We start from the raw sequence: 26,601 nt of genomic DNA on the forward strand, positions 1-26,601 counted from the left end.
TGTATTTATAGGTAGGTAGTAGGTACCTAACATTTAAAAAAAGGGCCAAAACTGCTGTTAGTTGGTGTATGAGTTTTTTCCCATAATTCAGTGACAAAATAACTATGCGAGCCCTTAATTTTTTTCCTGTTTTGAGTGATCTTTTCTTGGGCCAATGAGTAATAAGTTTTTTAAAAATTTGATAAACGGAGCGAAGAGGGGGCGTTACGAAAAATTAGCGTGTTTAATTGTTTATAGGTTTTTCTCAAATACGTACATAGATACTTACTTTAGAAAACCATACAAATTCTTTGAATTAATTTCTTTTCGACTTTCTCTTTCACTTTTTTGAAATAAGAAATGATTCACCCAAAAAAGATCATTTAAAAAAAATGCAACAAAACTCAAACATATTGTACATCTATACCTGAACCTAGCTACTTTGCTCAAAATTCCATATTTTGAAGTTTTTGCAATATTTCTTTACGATACCTATTGTCGTTGAATTCTAGAAGAAAATGAGCTCCTGGCGCACAACCCCCTTATCAGGTTGTAGAACGGATACCTTCGAAAACTTTATTTTGACCGAGATAAGTTTTCGCTGGTGCTAGATAACTCAAAATATGCAGACTTTTTGTCAAGTAAAATTTAAAAGGCCACTTTTGTTTCAATATATACTTTGATATGGCTGATAACACTTAACCAGCAAGTGCCAAGTTTCGCTTTGACGTTAGTGTTATTTTTTTTAACCAACTCGCGTCAGTTGATTCATTCAACTCATTTTGTAAGAGAGTAAAAAATAAACCAACTCAACTCTTTTTAAAAAAGAATCGAGAGTCTCATCTACAAATTTCTTCCGTTCTTGATCCTTTTCTTTGATTACTGATTCTCTTGATTTCCGCTCAGATCCACAGCTTTTTTTTCATAGTAAGTAATAATTAATTGATCTTTTTTCACGGCGAGAAATTTGCCGCCCTTAGAAATGTTGCGCTCTAAGCGACTGCTTTCTAGTGCCTATACGCTGGATAATGCGCTCCTGCAAGAGAAAAGAACTTGGTTTTGCGGTCTTTTCGACTCATTTTTGAAATAAACCAAACAAAGAGTCAATCCCGAGTTTTAAAACAAATGCTTCGCCCCACTCTGAGCCTCACATACTCAAACAGTTCATCTTGAAATTTCAATTGTTCCGCAATCACATTTTTTTGAAGGTTTCAGCTTTCTATGTTGAAGGGTTTTGCGCTAGGAGCTAATTTTTTCTGTCGGAATTCAACAAGAAAATCGTCAGAAAACAGTGTAAAAAATTTGAAATGGAATTTAGAGCAAAATAATGAAAAATGCGCTATTTTATTGAAAACTTTGAAATTGATGACTAGATAATTATTTCTACTGATCATTTTGTGAATTAGAAACATATTGAACTTGAGCACAGTGTGAATGAATTTGAGATCCTCGGGAAATCTTAAACAGTGTACCGATACTTACATTTTTTTAGCCTTCTCTTTCTCCTTCTCCTCCGTCATTTCATACTAATTAGCCCGCTTGAGTCTGCAATTTGTTTAAAAAAATCAATTTTAAAAAAAAGTAAAATTCTGGTACTTTTCAAAATGTTACCCAAAACTCCTAATATTTATTTCATTTTCATGTGTGTGTTCTTTTTTTCGCATTCGAAACAATCTTCAACATTTAGCTGAGTAGGTATAGTTTAAATATTTTCATGTTTCCAAATGACGAATTTCTTAAATTTATATCGAAAATTCTTTGTTTCTTCAATTACTTAGCCAGTAGGTATATATACTTAGGTACTTACTTTCTCTGTTGGAGGAAAACAGCAGGAGGTGTTGAACTGTTGACCCATCGACAACTAACTATTAGCAACTGAAGACACTTAACACAATTTTTTTAGAGATCTAGGAAAATAGTGAAGGGTAGCTGGGCCCACAAAAACACCTGTCTTCAATAAAACAATACGCTCATGTGCCATATGGATCCTTTGCAACTAATAGTAGCAAGCAACTTGGTTTATACCTATACGTACTATTACTATTTGTACTATTCAGTGTGGTCAGCTTGATATTTTAACTAGAAAATTGTTTGAAGTGTTCGACATTTCTGAGCACAATTGTATGTACATTACGCATGCAGGATCCGCAAATAAAATATTTAGTATCCTCAAAAAAGGTTTTTGTTTAATATTTCGGTTGGTCACAGTGAAAAATAGGTAATGATAGCACATGATTTGTCGTTGGATTGGGGTGATTACAATTCACCAACTATATGCATCTATTTCACGTTATCAACCTACAAGTAGGTATATATTTTCAACAAAAAACTTTCTTTTAGCAACTCGATATTTTTGCGCACCGTGCATCTAATATCTATCCAACTAACTATCTACCTACATTTATTTTGTAGACGCTCATTTCGATAACTTTTTCACGCCTTCGTGGGTGTTTTTTCTGTTGCAGATAAAAAATACAGAGAAACGCTTATTAAGAATGTCAAGAAAGAAGTAAGTTGAAAATAATACGTACATATTTTTGATGGATAAATTGTTGTGTTTAAAGCGGTATTTTATTCGAAAATAACTACTCGTAACTTTAATAACTGGAGAAGGCTATTTTTATGATTGTTAACACAATTCTGAGAGTTTTGCGATTCAAAATATATTTCGCAGTAAAAAAAAAAAAGAATACTCAAATCAAAATTTCTAACCAAATTCTTTCAAACATTGCGAAATTGGTTAAAATCAAGAAGTGTATAACAGACAGCCAGACTATAGCAAGTAAGTATGTACATTCATCGGTATTTCGTATTGAATCTCGTCAAGAAACGATGTGCTATAAAATTTTCAAAAGGTTTTCGAAGCGAAACTCTAATCTACCAAAAGGCATTTTTTGTGGAAAAAATATGCGAAAGTTTAGCAAAAAATTCAGATACCTTCTCGCCTTTTTTGAAAAAATCAACTCCGTTTTAGTCTGAACGCTCTTTAGTTTGATGATGTTAATCGGATGGGTTTGGTGTATGTACGACGTACGTATATAAGCTCAAAGAAGAAATTTATAAAGTTACTGCACCACATTGCGTAAGTAAATTGATTTTATTCGGGATTTCACACAACACAGCTACAGGGTAGGTTGTATGTACTCGTATATTTGTTTGATTAGTGTATTGGTACTTATATCTTCAAAGTAATAGACGTAAAAAAGCATGGCTTTGATCAATAGAAAACACTGATGGGAAAAATATTTGACGACGTCTAGATATACCAGATACCTACGTACCTATTAAACTATATACGGCGAAACACCGACTGCTACCTCACTATACCAACTTATTATTCTCGAGTGAAAACTTTTTTTTAATCCTGCCAATAAGTCAAACGACTTGTCGACTTCCAAAAAAAAAAAAAAAAAAAAAAAGGAACGTACGTACCTTTCAAAAAATAACGGGTTGCAAATTAAGTTTCAATTTCATATTTTTATTTATAGGTAAGCGAGATTAGCTTGTGGAAAAGGCTAAAGGCTAAATCCCAACTCTTTTGTATAACATTTTTATAATAGAGTATGTGTTTACATTGACACATTGTAGGTATCATGTTCTTGGCGTTTACATGTATGTACATATGTATAATATTTGTGATGAGAAAAACGTGCTATTATAGATTCTTGGTTAAGATACATATACTTAATGCGTTCGCCACAGCCACAGTGGCGCAGAATTTTAAAACGTTTTTGCCTCCATTTTTGTTCGCTCTGCGAGATTTAAGTATATTTTTTTTTTTTTTGTTTATAAACTTGGATAGTATCGTATCGCCGAGAATTGGCAACAGAAATTGATTTCATCGTTTACGAATTTTTGCTAAATTATTTTCTAGGTAATGAGATTTATAAAATTAAATTTGCAGTTTTTGTATTAAGATCATCTGAGATTTATTAAGCATTTTAAATTATTTAAAATGAATTAAACGTGTCGTGAGGTAGATAAGAATGTACCTAATAAAATCGTAAATACAAATGAGTTGCTTTATGTGTAGTTGGTTATAAGAATACAACTGAAGGAAAACGTACCAATAATGTTTAATTTCGTAAATTGTTCATTTCTTATGCCTCTCTGAACGGTATCTTTTTCCCTACCCATCAACCATGTAAGTACTGTATAGTAGGTAATTGTTAAATACATTTGAAATTTTATACGAGATAAAGGCTTTTCATTCAAAATTACCTACTCGCAGGAAAATTACATCAGTCTGAAACGTTAGGCAGAGAAACGCGCTAACCCACTGTGAGAATATTTAATTATTTTCCGTCATGGGTGGCATGATTAGGGGGATATGAGATACAACTCATTGCTTTTCAACCGCAATTCTACACCGATGGCGTTGGAAAATTGAGACAAACCTAGTTAAATTTTTATCGCAGTAGACCTCTAAAGTTTATGTAGGTAGTAGGTAGATAGATACATAGATGCATTTTTAACGTCTACCAGTCTACCTCATTTTATCGTTGGTATACTTATCGTTGTGTATGTGTATTTTGCACAATAACACATATGTAGTGAAGGTCTTTATTACCGTTTCAATATAGGTAATATTCCAGTTTTTACAGTGTCAAATCAAATCAAAATTCATTACCGTTTATTGTGAGTGGTCTGCGTTGCTGAATATAGGCGTCGTCGTCGTCGTCGTCGTTTCCTTATAAGCGGTAGGCCTCTTGGCCTGTCTGTGATATGGTGTAGAACTTGGTGAGGATGAGCCTGAGGTATCAGTGAGTTTCCTCCTTGGTCTCCTGTCTCCCTCTGCATATTTTCCCCGTTGGTGTAGGTACATATATTGGAGGACCTGTTTCGGCGATCTTGTTTCCTCCATCCTTTCGACATGATTTCTCCAATCTTTTCTATACTTTTTCTTCGTTTCAGACATCACGGCAAAGTCTATATTTCTGCTGCTTAGAATTTCGTTTATTTCTGCTTCCTTGGCTGCATATCCTCTTACATTCCAGTTTCCGAATTTGTATTTTCTTTCATTTGCGTGTGTTTTTATTTTAACCAGGGGTTCACCTCCGCCTGGGACCCCTTGGTTCATCAGTTTCCTGTTGTTTGCGTATTTTGAGTAAGGTTGATTTTCGTCTGACTTTTGGTTACCAGCCATGCCAGGTACATAATCTGTAGGTAACAGTAAAGTAAAATCAGCAACCTGTTAAGGCTGATATTAAACTTATGTAAAAGAAAATATAAAATCCGAATTGGATGAAAAAACAATCAAGGAGTAGCCTAAATTAAATAAATTAAATACTCGTAAATTGAATAATTAATTATAGGTAGGTACCTGTAGTAAAGTAGGTAATCTAATCATTTAAAATAAGATAAACCTACCTACATCAAACATCTTCCATGCTAACAATAGAATTTGTTTTTTATTTTTAAGAGAAAAAAATACAACAAAGGTAGCTCTCACAACCTTTATAAAAACTGACTTTAAATGAGATGTTTTTTTTTTTTTTACAAAACAACTCCGTTTGATAAATTATGACTTTTCATGCCTAATTCATTAAAATTTGTAATTTAGATGAATTTTGATTCTGGTAGTTTTTTTAAAACATTGCTTCAATTTAGCCTATTGTTGAAATTATCCAACAAAGCAGTTTTGTTGAAAAAGTCTTTTTAAAAATTTAATTCCTGAATATTGTCGGAAATAAGCGATACCTACCTAATTCTTTTTTACGAAGAAGAAACGTATCAAAAGAGAATCCCATTGTATTGAAAATAAATCGTACCCAAAAGATACAAAAAATATACCTATGCATCAATAGTCTTCTCACGTAGAAGCTAAAAATATAGTTTAGGTACAATGAACGTTCGCCAACGTAAAATGCATTTCAGAATATTAATAGGTACCTATTTTTTTCCAACCTTATAGCCGGCTATAGCGATGAAAGAATAAGCAAGCAGCTAGCGCTTTAGAAAACTGATGGCCAATTCTGTTTGTTAAATAATAGGCATAGCCGAATAAGCTGGGCGAAAGTTCTCATGTGTGATTTCGAAAATAAATGTCCAACGTCCATGGCTGAGAAAAGAATCATGCTGAATGTTTACGTTTTGATAATAATAAATCGTCGTTTATATTTTTCTCATTTATAAAAGTCAAGCCATTTTAGAAAAAATTAGCTTTTTTCGCATCGGATACGGGTGGTCGGGTGCTTGTACTTTAGTAGGTAGGTCTACCTATTGTTATTTAAAAATTCTAGTTTTTCTCGCTCAAAAAAACGGCCGAGATTCATTAACGTATACCGTAATACAATGTATGTATTTTCTGGAAAAAAAAAGTACCTACTTAGTACACACCTTACCTACCTACCCACCTACATAGCTTCACTGTTGAATATATGGGTGGCGTATGTTCTTAAAAATCAAGAAAATCGAGAAATTGGCATTGTTTTTTAAGTACTCGTTCGTTGTAAATTAACCTTAATGTAGGAAATATGGTAGTTCTGGATGTGCCTATAACTTGTTGATGCGAATTTAACGGTTGAATTTATGTACAGAAATATTCTACCCGGTAAAAAAAAAACATTTAACGTAAATGAAAATCGATCGTAATAATACAATAGGTATGGCACGCATAAATGTATGTATCCTAATTTGCATTTAATAACATTTAGAGGTCGTCGTTACACATTTTCCTTTTTTAATACTGAATTAAAAAGAAACAAGTTATATTGTATCGTATCGCTGGAACGGTACATTTTTTAAAAACATTTCATTTTTTATTCAGAAGATTTAATCATTTTTGTTTTGCTACGTTATGAAATAGCTGATGAAGGTGCGTTTTAAATATGTATCTGCTCGTATATCCATATTTCGATACCTAACATTTTATACCACTTTTGGAAAAAAATAAATAAAAATACCTATAGCCATTTTTTTATGTTAATGCATACCTAATTCACGACATTTTAGTCTAAAATGGTGCATTTCGCATAGGTACTTGTGTGCTTTGAAGTGGGCGTATAGGAAACTTCAGGTTTGAAAATGCTACTTTTCTTACAAATCAGATGTCTATATTTTGAAAAATATACTTACTTATTAAGCAATAATTTACACTTCGAAAGAAAATTATGTCGAAGGTTGAAACGTAACGTAACGAATTAGGGAAGCAAAAGCAGTGAAAATAACATAAGTATCTAACCGATAAGTATTACATCGTCATGTTTATGTTTGAGAAAAACTAAAATCAATATTTAATTAAAAATTGAACACGAATGAATAAAATTACAACAGACGTGGCACTAAAATTTCAATGCGTCACTTATGTATACCAGGAGAAAAGACAAGAAATCCAATTACGAATTCGTCTTGGTTTAATGCTACGTATACCTTTGCCAATTTTCAGTATATCTACAAGTTTTGTCATTGAAAATAGATTTCTTTTATGTAGGTAATTTGAAAACGCAGCCCACGGAAAGGTTTTATTTTGTTTCATTTTGCTAAACGTATTTTTTCAAATTCTGATTACCACGCGGAAATGAATAAATAGTCGTTTCTCGTTTCAAAATAACGATAGGTACCTAGGTACCTATTTTCTCCACTTTTAAATTTAAATTGATATCGAAGAATATAAATTAAATTCAGAATGAATAGGATACATTTTTTCAATATTTCTGTCTGCCCACTTGTTTTTCCATTATGTTACCAATTTTTAATTTTGTCACAAAATTATTCATCAATCAAATTTTAATAATTCCCCAGGTAAAGCAAATAATGGAAGAAGCGGTTACTAAACGATTCGTTCACGAAGATAGTAGCAGTGTTACTTCCTTATGTGGTAAAGTATTATCTTTTCGTACAAATTTGAAAATAGTTCCTTTCTCATCATTTTTTAATGAAGGATGAGTTTTAATTTTAAGATATGATTGTTGTCTACAGCTGCTGTTGAAGCATGTTTATCTCAGGGTATTAAAAGAAGAGCTTTAGGATTATTCAAAACGAGTTCGACGACGGCTTTGCTACATAAAGTTGCTAAGAATTTCGAAGCTGCTGCTATTATTTCAAAGAAAGTTCAAGAAATTGAACATAGCGATCCTAATAGGCACGTATTTGATTGGTTTTTAATGACGATTTACTTTAACAATAAGTTAACGGAAGCGTTGGAAAGTTTTGTTTAAAATTGACTCCGGTGGAGGAACAAAATCTAAATTTGTGTATTAATTAAACACGCCCGCCGTCTATAGGAATGGATTTGCATGCTTTGCATAATACCCGCTGAAACAGCTGAGGGACTAGGGAGCTAGGTACACATTCAAAAAAAAGTTCAAATGAAAAATCGCTGGCGTGTATGATCAAATTTCCAAGTTTTCCAGCTAAAATGAAAAATTCAAACAAAATTATCAGTTTTTTATAAACCGGCCTTTTTTCACATACCTATTATCTAAATGTGCACCAGAGCTTTTTTGATCCTCTCAAAGGAATGATTTTGCCGAATCTGAAGCACGTAGGTATAATTTATAAGTAGGTAGTAAGTCTAGGTACCTACATTGATTGAGGTGTTCACTCATCAAGATAATAAAAAGACCAGTAGAAATATTGCGATTTTTTAAAAAATTTGTCTTGCAGCATAGTTCACTCTAAATTTAACCAACTTTGGAACATAAAATTCTAGACAACACCTTCCGCAAAGAATGATGTGCAATGAATTAATTAATTTTGTATCTTGGTGAGTTCAACAAAATTAGATTAATTTTTGTCCCTTCAATTTGATTGTTTGACAAAAAAAAAACAACAAAAATTACTAGTTCTGGGTCAGAAATCAAAAAGGTACCTACTTCATACTGACATTACACAAAGTAGGTATCGTTTCACTTCTGCCCTTTGCCATACTTACCTAACACGTATTCAAGCAACCGTTCGAACGCTTTATATAGGTACGGTCTGGTATAACTATAGGTGCCTTATACCTTTCTTGGCAAACTGAAACGATACCACTGCACTTTGAAAAGGATTAGGACTCACTTGTTGAGTTTTATTTGCATGCTTTTACTTTCCTTTTTAAAGCAAACGACACACTGTAGAAATTAGGTATGTATGCGACATACTCATACTTACGATGTCTTTATGTATTGTAGAAGATCGTCTTCCAGTAGCGACAGCATTATAACGACTCGTTCAGCCAGTCATACACTTTCGAGTAGTGCTAGTTTAACGAGACCATCTTTGAATAAAAAAAGTTCTTCCAGCGGCGGGTTAGCTCAAGTTCAGTTACCACGTTACTTATGGATAAGATTAGCCCTGTTTGAAAAAGTATTAGCAAAAATTATCGACCATTTAGTACAAAATAGCAGGTACGTACCTCTACCTATCATTCATTAGCTTATCAGCGCTTGCCAAATTTTCCCACCAGACTATACGTTCGTGCATCAATCATGGTTTTCATATCCTATTAATTTAAGTTCACCGATGCGTAATAATTTCACGATGTGTTTTGATTATCGCATTTTTGTTTCGATTAAAAATGTCAAAAACATACGTAGGTATTCGTTAAACGAGACGAGATTTCATGAAAGCCTTGATATTCATTTTTTTATATTTTCACTTCGAAGAATATTATCAATAGGAAATATTTGTGCGTAGTAATCTATACCTTTGTCTTTCTTTATACGTTCATTTTCAGTAAATATTACGAAAAAGACGCCTTAGTGGCAGATCCAGATTACGGATCTATTTTAAGTTCCTTACTAGGTAAGTTATACTTACCATTATGCATTAAGTAGAAATTAAATTGGTCTGCGAGATGTCCAATTATGTTTGAAATCGCCTGAATGAGTTCACTTATTGTTACTTTCAGTCGGTCCATGTGCTTTAGACTATTCAAAAACCAAAACATTAGACCAATATTGGAATGATCCGCCAGCCGATGAATTAGTTCAACGACACAGAATATCAAGTGGTCATACAACACCACCATCTTGCAGAAAAACTCCAATTAATGTAAGCGCACATTAAGTATTTCATTTATTTTTCGCAGTTCCCCTACCCTCACTTTCCCTATAGTTCGTCGAACTCGGGGCAAAAGACATAATTACATTTATATGTTTACACATGCGGGTGACTTTAGCAACTTGTAACGTATACAACTACGAGAGAGTTTATTTTTATTTTTTTTGACAATGATGCTGATGAAAAATTTTACAGTTTCGTAGAACGTTGTATGCTGTCAATAGTGAAGAAAATTCTCGCCAAAATCCCGTCTCAGCAAAAGATTATGTTGAATCGTTACACCAAAATAGCAGAGCGACTTTACTGTATGGGAAAAATAACGTATTAGTTTTACCAGTGAGTCGAATGAATTGTATTTATAAGTTTTATCTACATTAAAGGGCGTGAGTGGATTCACTCTGTTCAGTTTTGAAAAAATTTCAAATTTTGTGGCAAAAACTGATGCAGATTTCTTTTTGTAATATGACGTCTTGAAAATGCTAAATTTTGTCTTGAAATGAAACATTCATCTCTGCCGATTTATTATGAATGAAGGTCTAATTAAAACTGCACGAGAATTGATGCACTGTCACTGCCCTAATTTCGAACGCCGAAGTAATTTTGAACACCAACAGTTTTTTTGAAAGTAAAAGCGAACACATTTTCTGATATCTTGGATCAATGGACCGTCTCCATGATGCAAAAGTTTTTATCTTATGTCATTCGTTTGACCACTTACGGGATTTTTCTAAATGTCACACATTGAAGCCCGATGAAAAAATTATCTACAGAACCTAGCCAGAGTGACTTTCGATGATGGAAAAAAATATTCCGTTCATTTTAATACCTACCTATTCACTTTTGCTAGAAAACATCAAAAAACTGTAAAAATCGAGATTTCCTTCCTTATTTTGGAGGGGTACTTACTCAGTTTGCTATTGAATTAAAAGAAGAAAAGTGTCTGAAATTGGGGTACCTAATGGAGATTATTTCGGACATTTTCTAATTCGCATAAAATAAACAAAATTGTTCAAAAATTACAACTTTATGCTCAAAAACGGTTCTCCTAATGATATTATACGAGAACATAATGACGAACATCCCACTGAAGCGCTTACTTTAAAGCAATTTTTGAAAAACATCAAAAAGTGTCCGAAATTAGGACAGTTGACAGTATAGCTAGATATTGTAATAACCATAATTAATGACGATTTTTTTTTTCGAAGAATCTGAAATAGTTTGTAAATCGTTTTTCCTTTTTTTTAATGTCATTTTTTTAAATTTTAAATCATAAAATATTTTTTAATAATAGGTACCTATTTCCACCATTTTTTCTTAATTTGAAAAAAATATTACGCTATTAGAAAAAAGATTTGTAAACTTACAAATGAAAGTTCATAAAACAAACAATATTTATGGCATCAAACATGATTAAAGTACCTATTTGATTTTTAAGGCACGTATGTACCTACCTACTCAATCTAAAAAAAAATAAAAATAAAATAGAATTTATCAACTTATTGACGAATGAAATAAAAATAGTTGCGATTTGTATATGTGTGTGATACGAAAATTGATACACATAATCCTGTCAAATCTAATCAACTGAAATAATATTTTACTTAGGTACCTACCTATATTTTGTTAAATGAAACGCTTAAAAAATGTCATGTGATAGGTTCCCTTATTTATCAGAGTGGAAATTCAAGGTTTCCGAGCAGTGATAGCAAAAATAATCCTTTTATTCATTAGAATAAGTATTTATATCATTACCTAACCTATTTTATTAAAGATTTATACAGGGTGCGCAAAAATATCGTAAACCCCAAAGAAAGTTTTTCATTAAAAATATACGTAGGTTGGCAACGTGAAATAGGTAAATGTAGATGCATATGATTGGTGGAATGCTATCACCTCAGTCTTACAACCAATCATGTGCTATCATTATTATAATTCACTGTGACCAACCAAAATATTTAGCAGAAAACTTTTTCAGGGATTCACGATATTTCGGCGCACCCTGTATGTACCTACCTATTTGTAAATATCTTTCTCTCTTCGAATTTGCAGAAAGACATGAAAGAACCAATGCCTGGTTACCTATCTTTACATCAAACACCGATCTCTTTAATTATCAAATGGACACCAAACGAACTGATGAATGGATACGTGGATGAAAATCACGATAAAAGGTAAAATATCGAGTTTGTTTTTCAATCCTAAAATCCCAACACATTCTAAACTTATTCGTTTTCCCATCAAGGTCGTCGAACGAAAATAGACGAATGTAAGTAAATAATTATTTTCGCCGATTTATTTCTGATAGACTGATGGATTAAGCAGGCTACCGCAATAAGCTTTGGGTGATGAACGGTATAGGTTTCAGTTCAAACAAAACCTCTATATGACAGTTTGTTGTGATAAAGTGCCATTTAAATGCAACAAACGTGTAGGTAGCGTGCGCGGGGTAAGCGGTTGAAGCAATCGAATTGAATAAATTGCCTAACCAACTGCCTGGATTATTAATTATTTACGGCGTTGGTTAGATAACATATTTAACGTTGATCAATGGTTCGTATTCTTGGTTATGGCATGGCTCCAACGGCGCGGTTTGTTCTCGAAATTTACGAATGTGATTGAATTGTCGGATTTGAAAATAAATTTTTCCTTCACTCGCCTGCATTTGTGGTTAAAATGAATTTGCACGTACATTCACTCACGTATCTACCTCAACTTACGTACCTATTTGCCTGAGCATTCAAATGTTGATCATTTTTACACCTTTTTTTTGGTTTTGAAATTTCTTAATTATCGAGCTAAGTATCGTAATTGTTTTCGTGACTATTTTTACACTTGAATCAATATTCCGCCCTATGTACATCTATAATAGGTACACATCTACCTACGTACGAGATATATTAATTTTTCGTACCTATTGAAGAATAATTTTATATTTTCAGTCAATACTGGGACTACGCTATGAACGTCAACTTTAATGACATTGTTTATGTGCACTGTCACCAACAAGGTATGTGACTTATGAATATTATTGTGACGCATACATATTGCTACTGCTAGTTCTGCGTTTTTTTTTGGTTTTTGTTTTTATATTTTTTTTTTTTTTTTTTTTCAAGTGAAACTATTCTAATAAATGTTTATTAGATCCCTTTGCTTACCCATACTATTGGTACGTTAATGCCAAAATTTATCGAATTATTCTGTATTTCATAGGAGATGATAACGGAGGAACGGTTATATTGGTTGGTCAAGATGGAGTACAACAACCACCTATACATTTTCCTCGAGGAGGGCATTTATTAGCATTTTTATCTTGTTTGGAAAATGGTTTGTTACCTCACGGTCAACTTGATCCGCCGCTATGGTCTCAAAGAGGCAAAGGTAAACTTCCGTGAAATTAAAATATAGGTATAAAATTAAGCACACCTACATAATGTTTCGGAGACCAATTTTTATAGTACATATTTTCAGGCCACTCTATAGACTTGTACTGTATATGTGTTATTATTTTTATCTGTTTAGGTAAAGTATTTCCGAAATTACGCCGAAGAGGCAGACCAATCAGATCAAAAGGTAATGAGCCTGATCTCGAAGAATCAGTTGACTACGTCTTCCAAATCATCAATAAAATGAGTCATAGAGAATTTCGTAAGTTTTTTTTATCGATGGCTCTTTTTTTGTGGGTTATCAACACGAGCGATTGTAATCGTATCTTGATTAGTTCTAGAACAAGGTTTAATAGATCCAGAATCTTGGAGTAATTCTGCTCATCATATGGCATCGTGTGTCCAACGCGCGCAACTTTCTTCTTCTTCGACCAATTCATCAACATCCTCGAAATCGTTCAGTTTGGATCGTATGGCTGTAAATAGTAAAGACGATTCCGGAGTTTTTTACGAAAATCCTGTAAATATTAATAAACCACAAAAACCGGCCTCGGGGTACGACATCGAATTAGTTAACTACATATCTGATGAGAAATTGAAAAAAAGTTCTGCATCAATTCAATGAAATTATTTTGCAGGGAATCATTGAACACAGTTTGCGAAACAATGAAAAAACAAATTTTATCTCGAGCGTTTTACGGTTGGTTGGCATACTGTCGGCATTTAAAAACTGTTCGAACTCATCTGTCTGGCTTAGTAAATGTTAAAATAATGGAAGGAGAAGGAGCTTCAGAAGGACTCACCAAAGAAATTTGGGAATCGCTAAGACTGGACGATGGTACAATATGCTTCGAAGAAGAAATTTATAGAAGGACGTACTACGGTTCCATAGAACACGAAATACGAAAAGAAGTACACATCGATTTTGTTCAATGTTTTACGTTTGATTCGAAAAAAATAGATGTTTTAAAAATAATCCTACTCATGCGCTTTCAGGTATGGCCATTTTTACTCGGTCACTACAAATTCAATAGCACGAGCGAAGAACGAGAAGAATTAGATCGCACAACCAAGCAGTATTATGAAACAACAATGACAGAATGGCTCGCAGTTGAAGCGATCGTGCGACAAAAAGATAAAGAAATTATGGCTGCCAATATAGCAAAGCTGTCCAGTGAAAGTACATCAGGGGAGCCTGCCCCTCTAACTCCTGGTCTTCAAAATGATATGAGTAATGATGTGAGTAAAGCTAATTGTGTAAATTTCAGCAGTATTGGCACCTGATGGTCATAACTTGCCGTTGACCTCTTTCATTCAAGGTGTTTGAAGACGATAGTATTGCATCAGATGGGGAACCTCCTATTATTGATGAAAACGAACAATTAAGTCCAGTCGTTGAAGAACGAAGTATAGAATATAATTCATTAGAAAATGATCCTAGAACAAAAGATCGTTAGTAGTTCAATTTAATGATTGGAAACAAAAAAGTTCATTAATTTTCAACTTACGAATGAATACTTAGCTTACCCATTGATTGGTTCTGTTGCAGTCAATGTAGATTCTGAAAGTGAAAATTACCAGAGTACTTCTCAACCTGTAGAAAAGTCAGAAGAAGAACGTTTACTAGAAGATATTCAAAATTTCGTTAATGATAGCATTTCGGTCAGTCTGATGTTTACTTTCATCCAATACGTATACATATTATTATTTTATCGTTAATTCGTTACCTACCTGTTTAAATTTTCTCCTTTCTATCAGAGATGCGACTCACCCGACGAAGGAGTAGGAGAGGAAGCCGACAGCGAAGATGAAGGCGCTGATGTCGATTCCGCTAAAAATACTGGTACGGAATATGGGTATAGCTTTTTCAACAGCTCTACTGTCATGTTTACCTTATAGTCACACTTTTCAATTTTTTCCAACTTATTCTTAGATGGCCGTCATTCTAAACCAGTAACTTCAGTAATAATAACGACAAACCCTTCGCAAGATAGCGGTAATCAATCGGAAATTAGCAACGGAAGTCGTAGTGCGTTATATTTTATTTTCATCGTCCTTACGAAAAATCGAATTATTTGTCTTGGGGGAGGGGATTGGAATTCAAATTTAATGAACCTTTTCTTTGTGTTTTCAGATTCTTGTTCACAAATGAAATCATTCCCAGAAGATGATAAGGAAGGTAACGATAAATGCCTTCAAGAAGGACAGAGATCTAATTGTATATCCCCTGCTAGTTCTCAAGGAGGAGTTTACTCTGTAACAACAACCGATTTTTTCATCCAATTTTATTATAATTTTTATTTTACCAAATTGTTTTGTTTTTAGGTTGAAATTTTGGAAACATTTGGCTTGAACGTGCATAGAATTGATAAGGATGTGCAACGTTGTGATAGAAATTATTGGTATTTTACTTTGGATAATTTAGAAAAATTACGAAACATAATGTGCACGTAAGTTGAGCTTTTCTATTCACATAGCCACCGACAATACCTATTCATAATTATTCGATACCAAAGGTTTCAAATTGAGAATTTTAATCGCGCATTCACATATTTTAGATATATTTGGGAACATTTAGACATCGGTTATATGCAAGGAATGTGTGATTTAGTAGCTCCTTTACTCGTAATACTCGATGACGAATCAATAACCTACGCTTGTTTTTGTCGCCTCATGGATAGACTTTCGGCCAACTTTCCTCACAGCGGCGAAGCAATGGATATGCATTTTGCAAATATGAGGTACAAGGTCTACCAAATGCGTATTTTTCTATACAGGATAAGTACTTACTTCAATTACCCATCTTTTTTAATTCGTTATCGTGATAATCGTAGATCTCTCATTCAAATACTCGATCCAGAATTATTCGAATTAATGGACAAAAATAGAGATTATACGCATTTCTTTTTCTGTTACCGTTGGTTTTTATTAGATTTCAAGAGAGGTTGGTATACTCACTACAGTCTCTTCCATTGAAAATTATTACAAATTTAATATCAACCTAATTACCTACTCATTTGTTTTTGTTTTTTATTTCATAGAATTATTATATGACGACGTATTCATCGTTTGGGAAACAATATGGTCAGCAAAATTTGTTTCCTCGGCGCATTTTTATTTATTTTTTGCCTTAGCTTTGGTAGAAACGTACAGAGAAATAATTATTGGAAATCAAATGGAATTCACCGAAATAATTAAATTTTTTAATGGTGAGTTGATGAATCATTTATCATCCAAGTATACGTATTTATAGGTAATTAAATGTACCATTTATGCTTACCCGTCGAATTAGTTGCATAAGCTTGCACCCAACGATAAGGACGTTCTGGTTAATCTTTTCTTTTTTCGATAAGCGTTAATTACTTACAATTTTGATACCTAATCAAACATCCAGTTGTTTGAGTTGTTAGGTAACTACTGTAGGTACAGATAATACTTACCTATACTTTGTACCTACGGATTTTTTTCCAGCTAAGAATATAGTGTAAGCTGGTACTACGGATCTAAAGAAATTAATTTCTCCAAAATACACATGTATGGGCTTAAAGATATTTTTATAAAATAAGTAATCATTGTCTTAAACATTACTTAAAACTTAGTACATTCAGCTTCTTCAACGCTGTGAAATCATAAGTATGGTAATTGGTAATGCTTGTTAGGATTACCTATGGCTGTTTTCTAAAAATGTCTTTTATATACCTACTCGTATGAACTGAACTTCCGATAAATTGTAGGTATTAGGCAATAATCTATTGTATACTAACATCTATAATAAATTTTGTCAACAGATATGGCAGAGAGACATGATGCTAAATCGGTTTTAAATCTTGCTCGAAATTTGGTTGTGCAATTACATTCGTTGATTGAAGATCAGCTGAGTACTTCGTCTACTACATCTTCTTAAATTGTTATTATATAATACGGCAAAAAAAACAATTGAAGTAGGTATTGTACTTCTATTTTGAATGAAACATTTTTCATTTTTATTTATTTTTTATCGTGTGAACGTACTCCTAATTTGCTTCGGGTTGTCAACGCTTTATATCCGGTAACACATTCATGAGACTGGAGGACCTGGTTATTTATATACTCTATATCTTAACTCGATCTATGTGTTTTAAAAATAAAATACATAACGTTTATACGCTTTGTAAAAGCCGGAATTATTTTATACTCGTATGTATCTAGCCATAAATGAAAGCAATGAGATGGTGTATATAATATACCTACTCGTACTTAATCAACCGAAGTACCGGGTGACTTAAAAGTCCTGCAACCGAAAAATTGGTTCCTTGAAAAAATATCAACAGCCAAAAAGAAATGAAATGGCAGTCGTTGCATAGCAGAGACTCCAAGTGATTCACAGCTAATAAACTTGTTCCCTTGTAATGATTCTTCCACAACATTTTTAGTATTAAGTAAAAATTTTCGATTTTTCACGAAAAAATTTTTAAAGTTTTTTTTTCCTGAAAAATTAAATAACGATCGGCGAATGGCGGGGGGTGCATCATCTGGTGAAGACCATCGTGTAGCGTTGCATAAGCCATCTTAAAATAATCCGACGTAGGCAACCTTTCGTACACCTATGATAATTGTCTGCTTGGTAATATAATTCAAGTATGCCTGGTCTGCCCCTGCAAAATGTGCGCTATGCAATTCGAATGGGGGGTGAAACTTTAATTACTTGGGGGAGTACCCTCCTACTATTAATAACAACGCAATTGAAAAAGCCTGCTCATAAACGTATTTTTTATTTTAAAAAAAATTTTGGGTTGCGTAACTTTTGGGTCACCCGGTATCTATGTAGTACCTACTACCTACCTACCTACCTACCTACCTACCTACACAACTTATAATCAGGTCTTCCAACTTTTACCTAACCGATCTCGGAAAATGAGACTTATGAAATCGTTTCACAAAGGAGAGAAGCTGTAGTTTTGAAATCGTATTTTAAAACGATTTGAAACCCTTTTGCTATCGAAACAGTTGAAACACACGGTGTTTTGATTTTGAGTCTTTGTTTGCATAAATTACGTTTCAAAACCATTTCTAAAAACCGTTTCAAAAAGTTTTGAAACTGAAACTAATTTTTGATGACAATACAGTATAGTAATTCTCCTCTCGAAACAGTTTCAAAACAGTATTTTCCGAGATCAGGATATTTACCAAATATGCGTTTCTGTTTGAATTTAATGTCAAATATTACAAAGTTGTTTTGATAACGTATAATAATGTATATTCGTAAACATACATGTGCGTGTTTATTCTTAAAAACTATAGATAGGTATATGAGTAACGGTGCAAAGTTTTTTCAAAACTCTCATAATAATTATTTATTTCTTAGTTACTTATAACAATTTAAAGAAAGCAAAATATTTTTATAATTTTTAGAAGTGTGAAATCAGCTTTTTGAAAATCTAAAGGCTTATATTAGCTAATATAAGTTTTGCTAGAACAACAATTTTAAGATCATACACAAAGATTTGCTTTCTTCGTTGTACCTATAATATTGTATTTAGGATTACGAACGAGCGATAATTTTTCAATCTTTTCTCGCTGCTCAGCTTTCAAGACAGATGAACGATTTAAATTACATTTACCCGTTATAGACATAGCAATCGATGTTTCGGTATTAAAAAATACAAAAAAAAAAAAAAGTGGCGTTACATAAATGCAAAAATGATGTTTACTAAGAAAGCATTGGTAGAAACCGTTGTCGACTTCGCCTTAGTAGGTATTTCAAACTCAAAAGTAGGTGGCCTTTTTACGTAAGTGAAATCGCGTGTACGGGCAACAGTGAAGCCAATCAATAGACGCCTTTTAGGCGCCATATCGTTGGAAACCGCTCTTTTTACTCGGCTTCATCTCGTACTGGGTACCTATGTAAAATGCGAACAAACAGGTATTTTAAAATTAAATATATAACGTACCTACCTACGTGATTTAGTTAGGTATAATAATATCATTATTATAAAAATGGATGAAAATAAATTCACGAGATTCCGGCGACAAACGCAGAGAATATCTACAAATTATCGAGTCTTTTAAGTGTTTTGAAATTCAAGGTCATCGAAGCGTGAAAAATTCGAATCGCATCGCGTCGCGTCGAGTTAATTGAAATAATTTTGCGGTTTATCGAAGCGTGTTTACAATTTACTTACGTGATGTTAATTACGCTTTCCGAAAGTATCAATCTTCTATTATCTTATTTCTCACCCTTTTTTCCACGCTTTTCCCTTTCCTTATGAACAGTATCGTCGAACGTCGATGGAATATAGTTACTATTTTGACTTTGCTGAATAGATATAGGTAGCACGTGTTTTTATCCGACACATTTCATTTAGCCGTCGATAAAAAATCTCCTCCCGTAGTTTTTACACTTTTCGTTTAACCTTAAAGGTCATCGCATAATTTCCGTTGCTGAAATTTTAATCGATTCCATCACTTTGAGATGATTTACTTTTATACGTCGTCATAACAACTTGTAGTAGGTACCTACTTTATTGTGTTCTTATTTAATTTCAACCTTTCTGTCGTCAATTTTAATGAATTTACTCAGGAAATAAACATCTTACATGTGTTTAGGATAAGTTTAAAAATTCACCAACTAACAGTGTGCATGTGTGTGTGTATGTATGTATCGATGTGTGCGTGCGTGTGTGTGTGTGTGACGTGCAATTTTTCGTTTAACGAAGTGAACTTTTTTCTCGTTTTGGAAAAGTAAAAAATTATGCATTAGGTTACCTTGCCGATTTCGCAGTAAAATGTTTTGAAAGTGTTGCTTTAGTATTTATTTTTTTGTTCATAAAATTTATTTTTGCGTCTTTCTATTTAAAGGATCCCTTTAAGATCTACGTAATGTAAGTTTACTTACTCTAAACCAAAAAGAGTGGAATGTTGCGAAAATTTTTCTCGAATTTAACTGCTGACTGATTTTTTATGTTCATCGAATAAATTATATACCTAGAGATGTTTTTGAAACAGAAAAATTATTACGAAGTAGATAATTATATATGTTACCAACTCTGTTGCATTAAATGTCATATCAGATATGAAACATCTAATAATGTATTTTTAGAAAATTAAATATTTTGTTTCCTTGATATTTCATTTGTTTTACTTAGGTGTTTACCCACTCGCTTCAGGAAATAATGAAGAAAAAATTAAATGCAGTCCAAAAAAGTACCTAGGAACATAAATGTACCTATACATACTTATTTAATTTTCAAATTCAGCTCAATCTGAGATTTTTTCATAGATTGAGGATAGAGACAAATTACGAAAAATTATAGAAACACTTTTGGTTTTTAACTGAGGCAATAGATTTCTCAAAAGTTGACCTCTGCATGATGCATAAATTATATTCATCACAATCTCGCAAACTAAAATTATAGCTACGAAAATAAGAATAAAAATTTATTACACTAGATTTAACATAAATCATCGACTTATATATAGATATGTAGGTGTTAGTACGAGTATATGTACCTATTATAATTCTGAGGGTTGGTTGTGAGCAGGTAAAGCGGAAGACTATCACTTATGGATTATTCGCTGGCATTAGAAGTATAGAAGTCGATGATTTCTGAATAGGTACATACATACATAATAGGTATGTATTTTTTGATTAGGTTTCTGATGGTGCAAAATCCTGTAGGTATCAAATATAAAACGGATGTGATTCGTAACGATTGAACTAATTTCGTTTCATTGATCATTACTCACGTCTATCAAACATTGCGCAAAATTGTAAAATTTATTACACGGATCAGTTTCTTGTGCCACTGTATCTGTAGGTACAGGTACGGATAAGACATAAAAAAAAAAACAAAAAAAAGAAACGATGTCTATACATGTATTTTATGAAATTACTTACTACTCTAGGTAGGTACTCATTTTCTAAGTAGGTATGTAGATGAAATATGATAATACAATATATAGAATGTGTACTTAGGTGAAAATTTATAAAAATTACTTACCTTTAGTTTCACAAACATCAATGATCGATGATACAATCTCTTTCAGCTGGGGCGTTATCTTAGGTATAGCAATAGATCCTTTTTTATCTTCAGGAACTTTTGCCCAGACGCTGCTTGCATTTTCGAACAATTCCGATTTGTTTACAATGCCTTTATTATCAAGCTGCAAAGGAAGAAACCATTTCTCAGAAAATGTCATATCGTAGTTCATTAAAAAACTTATAGCCTACAATGAATGTTTTCAAGTTCTTATACATTTTCAGTTTTCTTAGGTGGTGCCCAGTTGCCCACTACCCACTCAATTGATGATATGAAATATAGACCACAAACAAGAAACTTGTCGTCTTGACATTTAGTTAGAGGAGGAACAGTTTTGAAACCCTTAAAATACAATGTATAATTATGTACTTGTGAAAGTAGGGGGACGGTAAATACAACATTATGTGTAATGTTAATGTTGTATTTTAAGGGCAACAAAAGAAACAATTCAGGTGCCTGGCTTCAATTGATTTTGGTAAAAATTGGACTTTTTAAAAAAGACACGTTTAAAAAATATAAGAAATTAAAATTTCAATCCGGAATAACGTGTTATTTTCAGGGTACTTTTTGGTCACCTTCATAAATTTTTGAAATTCTATCAACGACGTGAATATTGATTAGAATTTTTGAAAATGTGATTTCTTCCGAGGCTAACTCAACATCTCAAGCAATTCTTTGGTAAGAAACTAATTTTCTAGATGCTCTGACTAGGTACCTACCGGTACATGATTCTCAGTATTTTATTTCAACTTTTATTCAGACAGTCCTATTTTCGCTTTCCACACAGCATCCTTCAAATGAAAATAAATCGCACACTCCGGAGTTTTAATTTTGAAAGATTATAATAAAGCATACTTAATAATGAATAGGTAAAAGACCTCATGTTTAATACTTACGAAATTCAACTTGTGAAAAATGCAGTGAACAAAGCACTGGAAAAAAAAACATTTTTCATAATTTATTCGCCAAAGAACACAGTAGGTAATGAAAAAAGGGGCATATGAATAAACTCTCATGAGGCTTACTTTAGCATTTCTGTCATTTTTCAAATTTTCTGTTAATTTAGAAATATTTGGCGCTAATATTATTTCTGAAAATTCACGCGTGTCATTATAAAAATTCGCATTTAGCGAAAAGCATATAGGAATGTAAAAATAGGTATGGTAGCTAGGTACCGCATGGGCACCATAGCCTGGCCAGCAACTTACCATGTGTAACTGGAAACGTGTTATTACATTCATGTGCGATGGCCTTAAAGAAATTTGTATCACCAAGAATTCCGTTATTTCTGATCAAAGAAATAAGTAACAGAAAAGTTATCACTATTTTCATTTTGAAATAAGTAGGTATATGAGAGTGGGTTATACTTAGGTATCTATGTGTACGTAATATTTCATGCAAACTGTACTCATGAAAGATTAATTCTTTATACCAAAACTTGGTGTAACCATATTTTCAATTGATGTAATTTATTCTATTAAACTTGATTAAGAATAGACTAGAGGAATAGGTACCCATTTTTTGTGATGGTGAAATATTCAACTATGTACATACTTCACGCGACATTAAAGATTTCAGTCAGAGATAAAATTTTCCGATAAGTACCTAATAAGTACGTACTAGGTAGGAACTAGACAAGTGGTAGATGCCTGAAATTTTTGAAATGAAAAAAGTTATAAACAAAACCTCTATAGGTATCAACCCTCCTTTAATTATAAGTGAGTGTGCCTTTGAAAAAAATCAGTAGAAATAACAATCTCGCCCTTGAAACCTCGTCACCTTTGAAAAATTTTCTACTGTATCCTAAATTCTCCTACTAAGAAATAAATAGTGAGAGACGGCAAATTTGATCCTCACACAGAATTTAACACAGCTAGGTACTTTACTTACATATAATTCCGTTGAACCTATCGCATTTATAACGAACAATTTTCTGTTATGTAGATAAATAAAAATGACGTATTTTCAATTGTTTACGTGAAAAATCATAAACAGTGATAAATATATAGTTCCATTCCAATCCTATCAACGGTTATAGGTTTTTGATATTGAAAATCAATCATTTCTGAAGTGAATTGAATTCAACAACAATGGATTAATCCATGTGAATACCGATACCTACTTACTAAAACAGGGTTCTTCCAATTATTGAAAGTAGGTAAGCACATATCAAATGAAACAGATAACAAGTTTACTGACTTGTTCACATAACTTGATAATTTTCATTTTTATCTGGTCGCTTTGCCTTGATTATTCGTCTATCTGGCTGGTTTTTGAACTTTTCTTCAAAATGATTGCAATTAAATTTCCGTTCGATATTACATATATCATCGTCTTCGTTAACCTTATCCAAAATTTGCAAAAATTTACCAAAAAAAAAGTTATCGTTATCTTCTTTTATCTTAGCAAATTCTTTAATATAATAAGTATCTCAGATTTCTGTTTTATTAGAAAAAAATATAACTTAATCATGAATGACATGAATTTAATTGAAGTAGGTACCTAGGTACTGTATATACGTAGGTAAGTACATGCCTGGATAGTGGGCACAAGGTACATCTACATACGTACTGTATGGACAGGTTTCATAGTTGAAAATGTCAAGTAAATTTTTTTCAGTACTTATTTATTGACTTTGTCCATCACATTTTTTACAGAACCATAGAAGCTATCAACATTTTTTCAGTGGTGTTTAAATGAAAGGGTAGGTACCTATCTAGAATAGGGCGTTAGTAAAAAAAAGTTGATTTTAAGAAAAACAAGTTTAAAGTTTTCACTTACTTATTAGTACCAAGTGTTAGTAAAAAAAAACACCAATTTCAATGTATAGGCAGGCCTATGTTTTTTTTAGATACCTAGCTCAACTCTTCCTCTTTTCAACCTCGCGAACAGTTCTTCAAAACCTATGATAGTACCTATGCTCAAAATTGAATTCTCCGAAGAGCTGTTTAATGCCCTTATTCCAGATATTCACCACTTTTCCACTATCCATTTTTTAATTAATATTTTCTGAGTTTTTAGCGTCGATAAATGAATGTAGGTATTCCAACTACATATTTGTTATTGAGAGACATGAAAGAAACTTAATATACGCACAACTTTTTTTTACGTAGGTGAGTATTTAATTCATGAAAGTTTATAAAATTGTAGCGATGATTTTTGGCATACCTTAATTCAAAGTTTGTCCACCTTCCAAAATAAGTTGGTTTTGGATCAAGAAAAAGTGCTGAGATGATAGAGAAGAGTCGGAGAATCGATTTCTACAATCTCCGAAAAAAGGGCGTTAGTCTAAGGCCCGTATTCCAACAGCGCTTTTGAATAATGACTGAATTTTTAAAGGTAGGCAGCTTTGCACCTACTTAGGTACCTACTCACATCGATTTCTTTTGGGTTGAATTCAATCAGTTAGTACCTCTATACCTACCTACCTACCTATCTACATAGAAGGTGTATGAGTCAGATGATAAATCTGTGTAGGTATAGGTAGGTAGTAGGTACCTTAACTAAAAGCGTGTTGTACATTAATGATAATAAAAATCGAAAATTAACCTAATACATTTCCATTCTAGATAATTTCCAATTATGAAAATAATATTTAATTAGCCACTAAATTTACAGTCTTTTGATAATTTACGTTTCTTCAAATTATATTTGTTTTCCATATCAGTTTATTTTTTGATAATAATGACTGTGCCTTCCGATAAGGATCTTGTTATAGGTTATAAAATGACAGCTTTTTGCTTCATCAGTTCATAGTTACTCAAATTCGTTTGTGCGAGATTATCAAGCATAAAAGCATAATTTACTTCGTGCCTAATTCGCGTATACCTATTAGAAATGTTTTCGAAATTAGTATCGTTGGTTTTAGTATTGTGCGTCTATAACGTCGCAGCTGTAACTTACGAAGAAGCTTTTAGCTCATGCAAAACCAAATTTAATTTGCAAAATGACGGTATGTATTTAAAAACGATGTGTTACTGTAATAAATAAGATGTTAATATGCAAATTTTTTCTCACTCTAAAATTCAATTTATTTGTTTATTTTTTCGTTCTGTTGAACTTGATTGCATTTATTTCTAATTCGTTTTTATAAAATGTACCTATCGTTAATCGTGGAATATTTTTTTCAGCTCCTTTGGATTATTTCATGGCTAACGGTAAATTCGAAACTGGCAAAGAAAATTTGAAGGTAAGAACGTTTTTAAAATGTCTTATTTAATTTATTGATATCCAATATGGTGCATTTATGTACATGTGATCAATTTGCTTAGAACTGAAAAGGCCCTCAACTAATTAATATCAAGTTCATGTTCATTTAATAATTTTTAAAAAAATTAATTTTTTTTCAGTGTTTCTTCGAGTGCTTGGCCTCTGACTTAGGAGTCGTAAGTGTCTATTCAATGATTTCGGCCAAATTTTGTAAATCCTGATTTTTTATAGTTTTTTAATTATACCGGTTTCTTTCAGAAATCTGCTGACGGTAGCGTTAATGGAGAAGCATTGAAAAAATTAGCTCAAAGCCATACTCACTGCCAAGAATTAGCTTTATTCGGATCTGAAGAAGTATTGAAACAATGCATAAAGTCTTCATACACTGGTAATGTTTTTATGAGGTGTTTTTTCCCAAAAATAATTCAAAACTCAATCTTAATTCATTTCATGATTTTTGTAGGCACTGAATCTTGTGACAAAGTATTCGAATTCATACAATGTTCTGTACAATTGGTAAATATTTCAGACTAATTTTTATCGTTTTTCAATTTTAAAGTTCTATATTTTTTTAAAAACTGAAATAAAATATTACAGAAAATCGCCAGCAGTAAATCATCGTAAGATTTTGAGTCATAATATGAGCAACACGATTCAGATTAATGAAGAAATGAAATTACATCGACATTTTAAAATAATATAGATAATTATGCGTATCATTAATTTATGTTTTTTTAAATTTGATTTTCGATTTTGGCAAAAATACCCGATACCTACCTACTGTGCTATTTTATTGCTAAATATTTTTGATTTTCTGAAACTAGTCCTAATTTCTTAAATTGGAAGATTTAAAATTTGTATAACATTTTGTGGTAGCTGCAATAATGTAACATTTGTAATTTTTTTCTAATTTAAAATTTTAAAAATAAATTACTGATCCGTGATCTCATATTCTTTTTTTGTGAGTACATTGCCTCAAAGATAAACATTTCTATGTGCAGACATGGTGTGACAGGTAAATTAAA

At 32.4% G+C, this 26,601-nt stretch overlaps 3 protein-coding genes across 4 annotated transcripts in view; 2 read left to right on the top strand and 1 right to left on the bottom strand.

Annotated features, from left to right (window-relative positions):
- The window catches only part of LOC135832175 (small G protein signaling modulator 2-like), a 30,704-nt gene extending 10,250 nt beyond the window's left edge, over nucleotides 1-20,454 (top strand). Inside the window, exons 2-26 of one of the 2 annotated variants that reach the window (XM_065345241.1) lie at nucleotides 2,445-2,488; nucleotides 7,723-7,798; nucleotides 7,900-8,062; nucleotides 9,096-9,311; nucleotides 9,641-9,708; nucleotides 9,815-9,957; nucleotides 10,162-10,302; nucleotides 12,016-12,137; nucleotides 12,209-12,232; nucleotides 12,906-12,973; nucleotides 13,177-13,344; nucleotides 13,486-13,611; nucleotides 13,685-13,904; nucleotides 13,988-14,261; nucleotides 14,346-14,588; nucleotides 14,669-14,801; nucleotides 14,899-15,011; nucleotides 15,108-15,192; nucleotides 15,283-15,378; nucleotides 15,484-15,605; nucleotides 15,675-15,799; nucleotides 15,908-16,090; nucleotides 16,184-16,293; nucleotides 16,391-16,558; nucleotides 17,138-20,454. In XM_065345241.1, coding sequence (XP_065201313.1) covers nucleotides 2,445-2,488; nucleotides 7,723-7,798; nucleotides 7,900-8,062; nucleotides 9,096-9,311; nucleotides 9,641-9,708; nucleotides 9,815-9,957; nucleotides 10,162-10,302; nucleotides 12,016-12,137; nucleotides 12,209-12,232; nucleotides 12,906-12,973; nucleotides 13,177-13,344; nucleotides 13,486-13,611; nucleotides 13,685-13,904; nucleotides 13,988-14,261; nucleotides 14,346-14,588; nucleotides 14,669-14,801; nucleotides 14,899-15,011; nucleotides 15,108-15,192; nucleotides 15,283-15,378; nucleotides 15,484-15,605; nucleotides 15,675-15,799; nucleotides 15,908-16,090; nucleotides 16,184-16,293; nucleotides 16,391-16,558; nucleotides 17,138-17,253 — 3,347 coding nt within the window. In that variant the 3' untranslated portion in view covers nucleotides 17,254-20,454. The remainder of the gene's footprint in view (nucleotides 1-2,444; nucleotides 2,489-7,722; nucleotides 7,799-7,899; nucleotides 8,063-9,095; nucleotides 9,312-9,640; nucleotides 9,709-9,814; nucleotides 9,958-10,161; nucleotides 10,303-12,015; nucleotides 12,138-12,208; nucleotides 12,233-12,905; nucleotides 12,974-13,176; nucleotides 13,345-13,485; nucleotides 13,612-13,684; nucleotides 13,905-13,987; nucleotides 14,262-14,345; nucleotides 14,589-14,668; nucleotides 14,802-14,898; nucleotides 15,012-15,107; nucleotides 15,193-15,282; nucleotides 15,379-15,483; nucleotides 15,606-15,674; nucleotides 15,800-15,907; nucleotides 16,091-16,183; nucleotides 16,294-16,390; nucleotides 16,559-17,137) is intronic. The other variant, XM_065345242.1, reaches the window with a different exon arrangement.
- A 298-nt stretch (nucleotides 20,455-20,752) lies between these two features.
- LOC135832181 (general odorant-binding protein 57c-like) lies at nucleotides 20,753-22,838 on the bottom strand. Its single transcript, XM_065345254.1, has 6 exons — nucleotides 22,576-22,838; nucleotides 22,393-22,457; nucleotides 22,264-22,299; nucleotides 21,329-21,491; nucleotides 21,075-21,139; nucleotides 20,753-21,000 (listed from the first exon to the last, which is right to left on the bottom strand). Exons 1-6 carry the CDS (start codon nucleotides 22,697-22,699, stop codon nucleotides 20,977-20,979), a joined length of 477 nt encoding a protein of 158 aa, XP_065201326.1. The 5' UTR covers nucleotides 22,700-22,838; the 3' UTR covers nucleotides 20,753-20,976.
- A 2,266-nt stretch (nucleotides 22,839-25,104) lies between these two features.
- On the top strand, nucleotides 25,105-26,520 carry LOC135832184 (uncharacterized). Its single transcript, XM_065345256.1, has 6 exons — nucleotides 25,105-25,319; nucleotides 25,498-25,556; nucleotides 25,717-25,752; nucleotides 25,835-25,964; nucleotides 26,040-26,092; nucleotides 26,174-26,520. Exons 1-6 carry the CDS (start codon nucleotides 25,205-25,207, stop codon nucleotides 26,198-26,200), a joined length of 420 nt encoding a protein of 139 aa, XP_065201328.1. The 5' UTR covers nucleotides 25,105-25,204; the 3' UTR covers nucleotides 26,201-26,520.
- The last annotated feature ends 81 nt before the right edge of the window (nucleotides 26,521-26,601 follow it).

This window comes from Planococcus citri, chromosome 1 (assembly GCF_950023065.1).
Source record: "Planococcus citri chromosome 1, ihPlaCitr1.1, whole genome shotgun sequence".
NCBI classification, from domain to species: Eukaryota; Metazoa; Arthropoda; class Insecta; order Hemiptera; family Pseudococcidae; genus Planococcus; species Planococcus citri.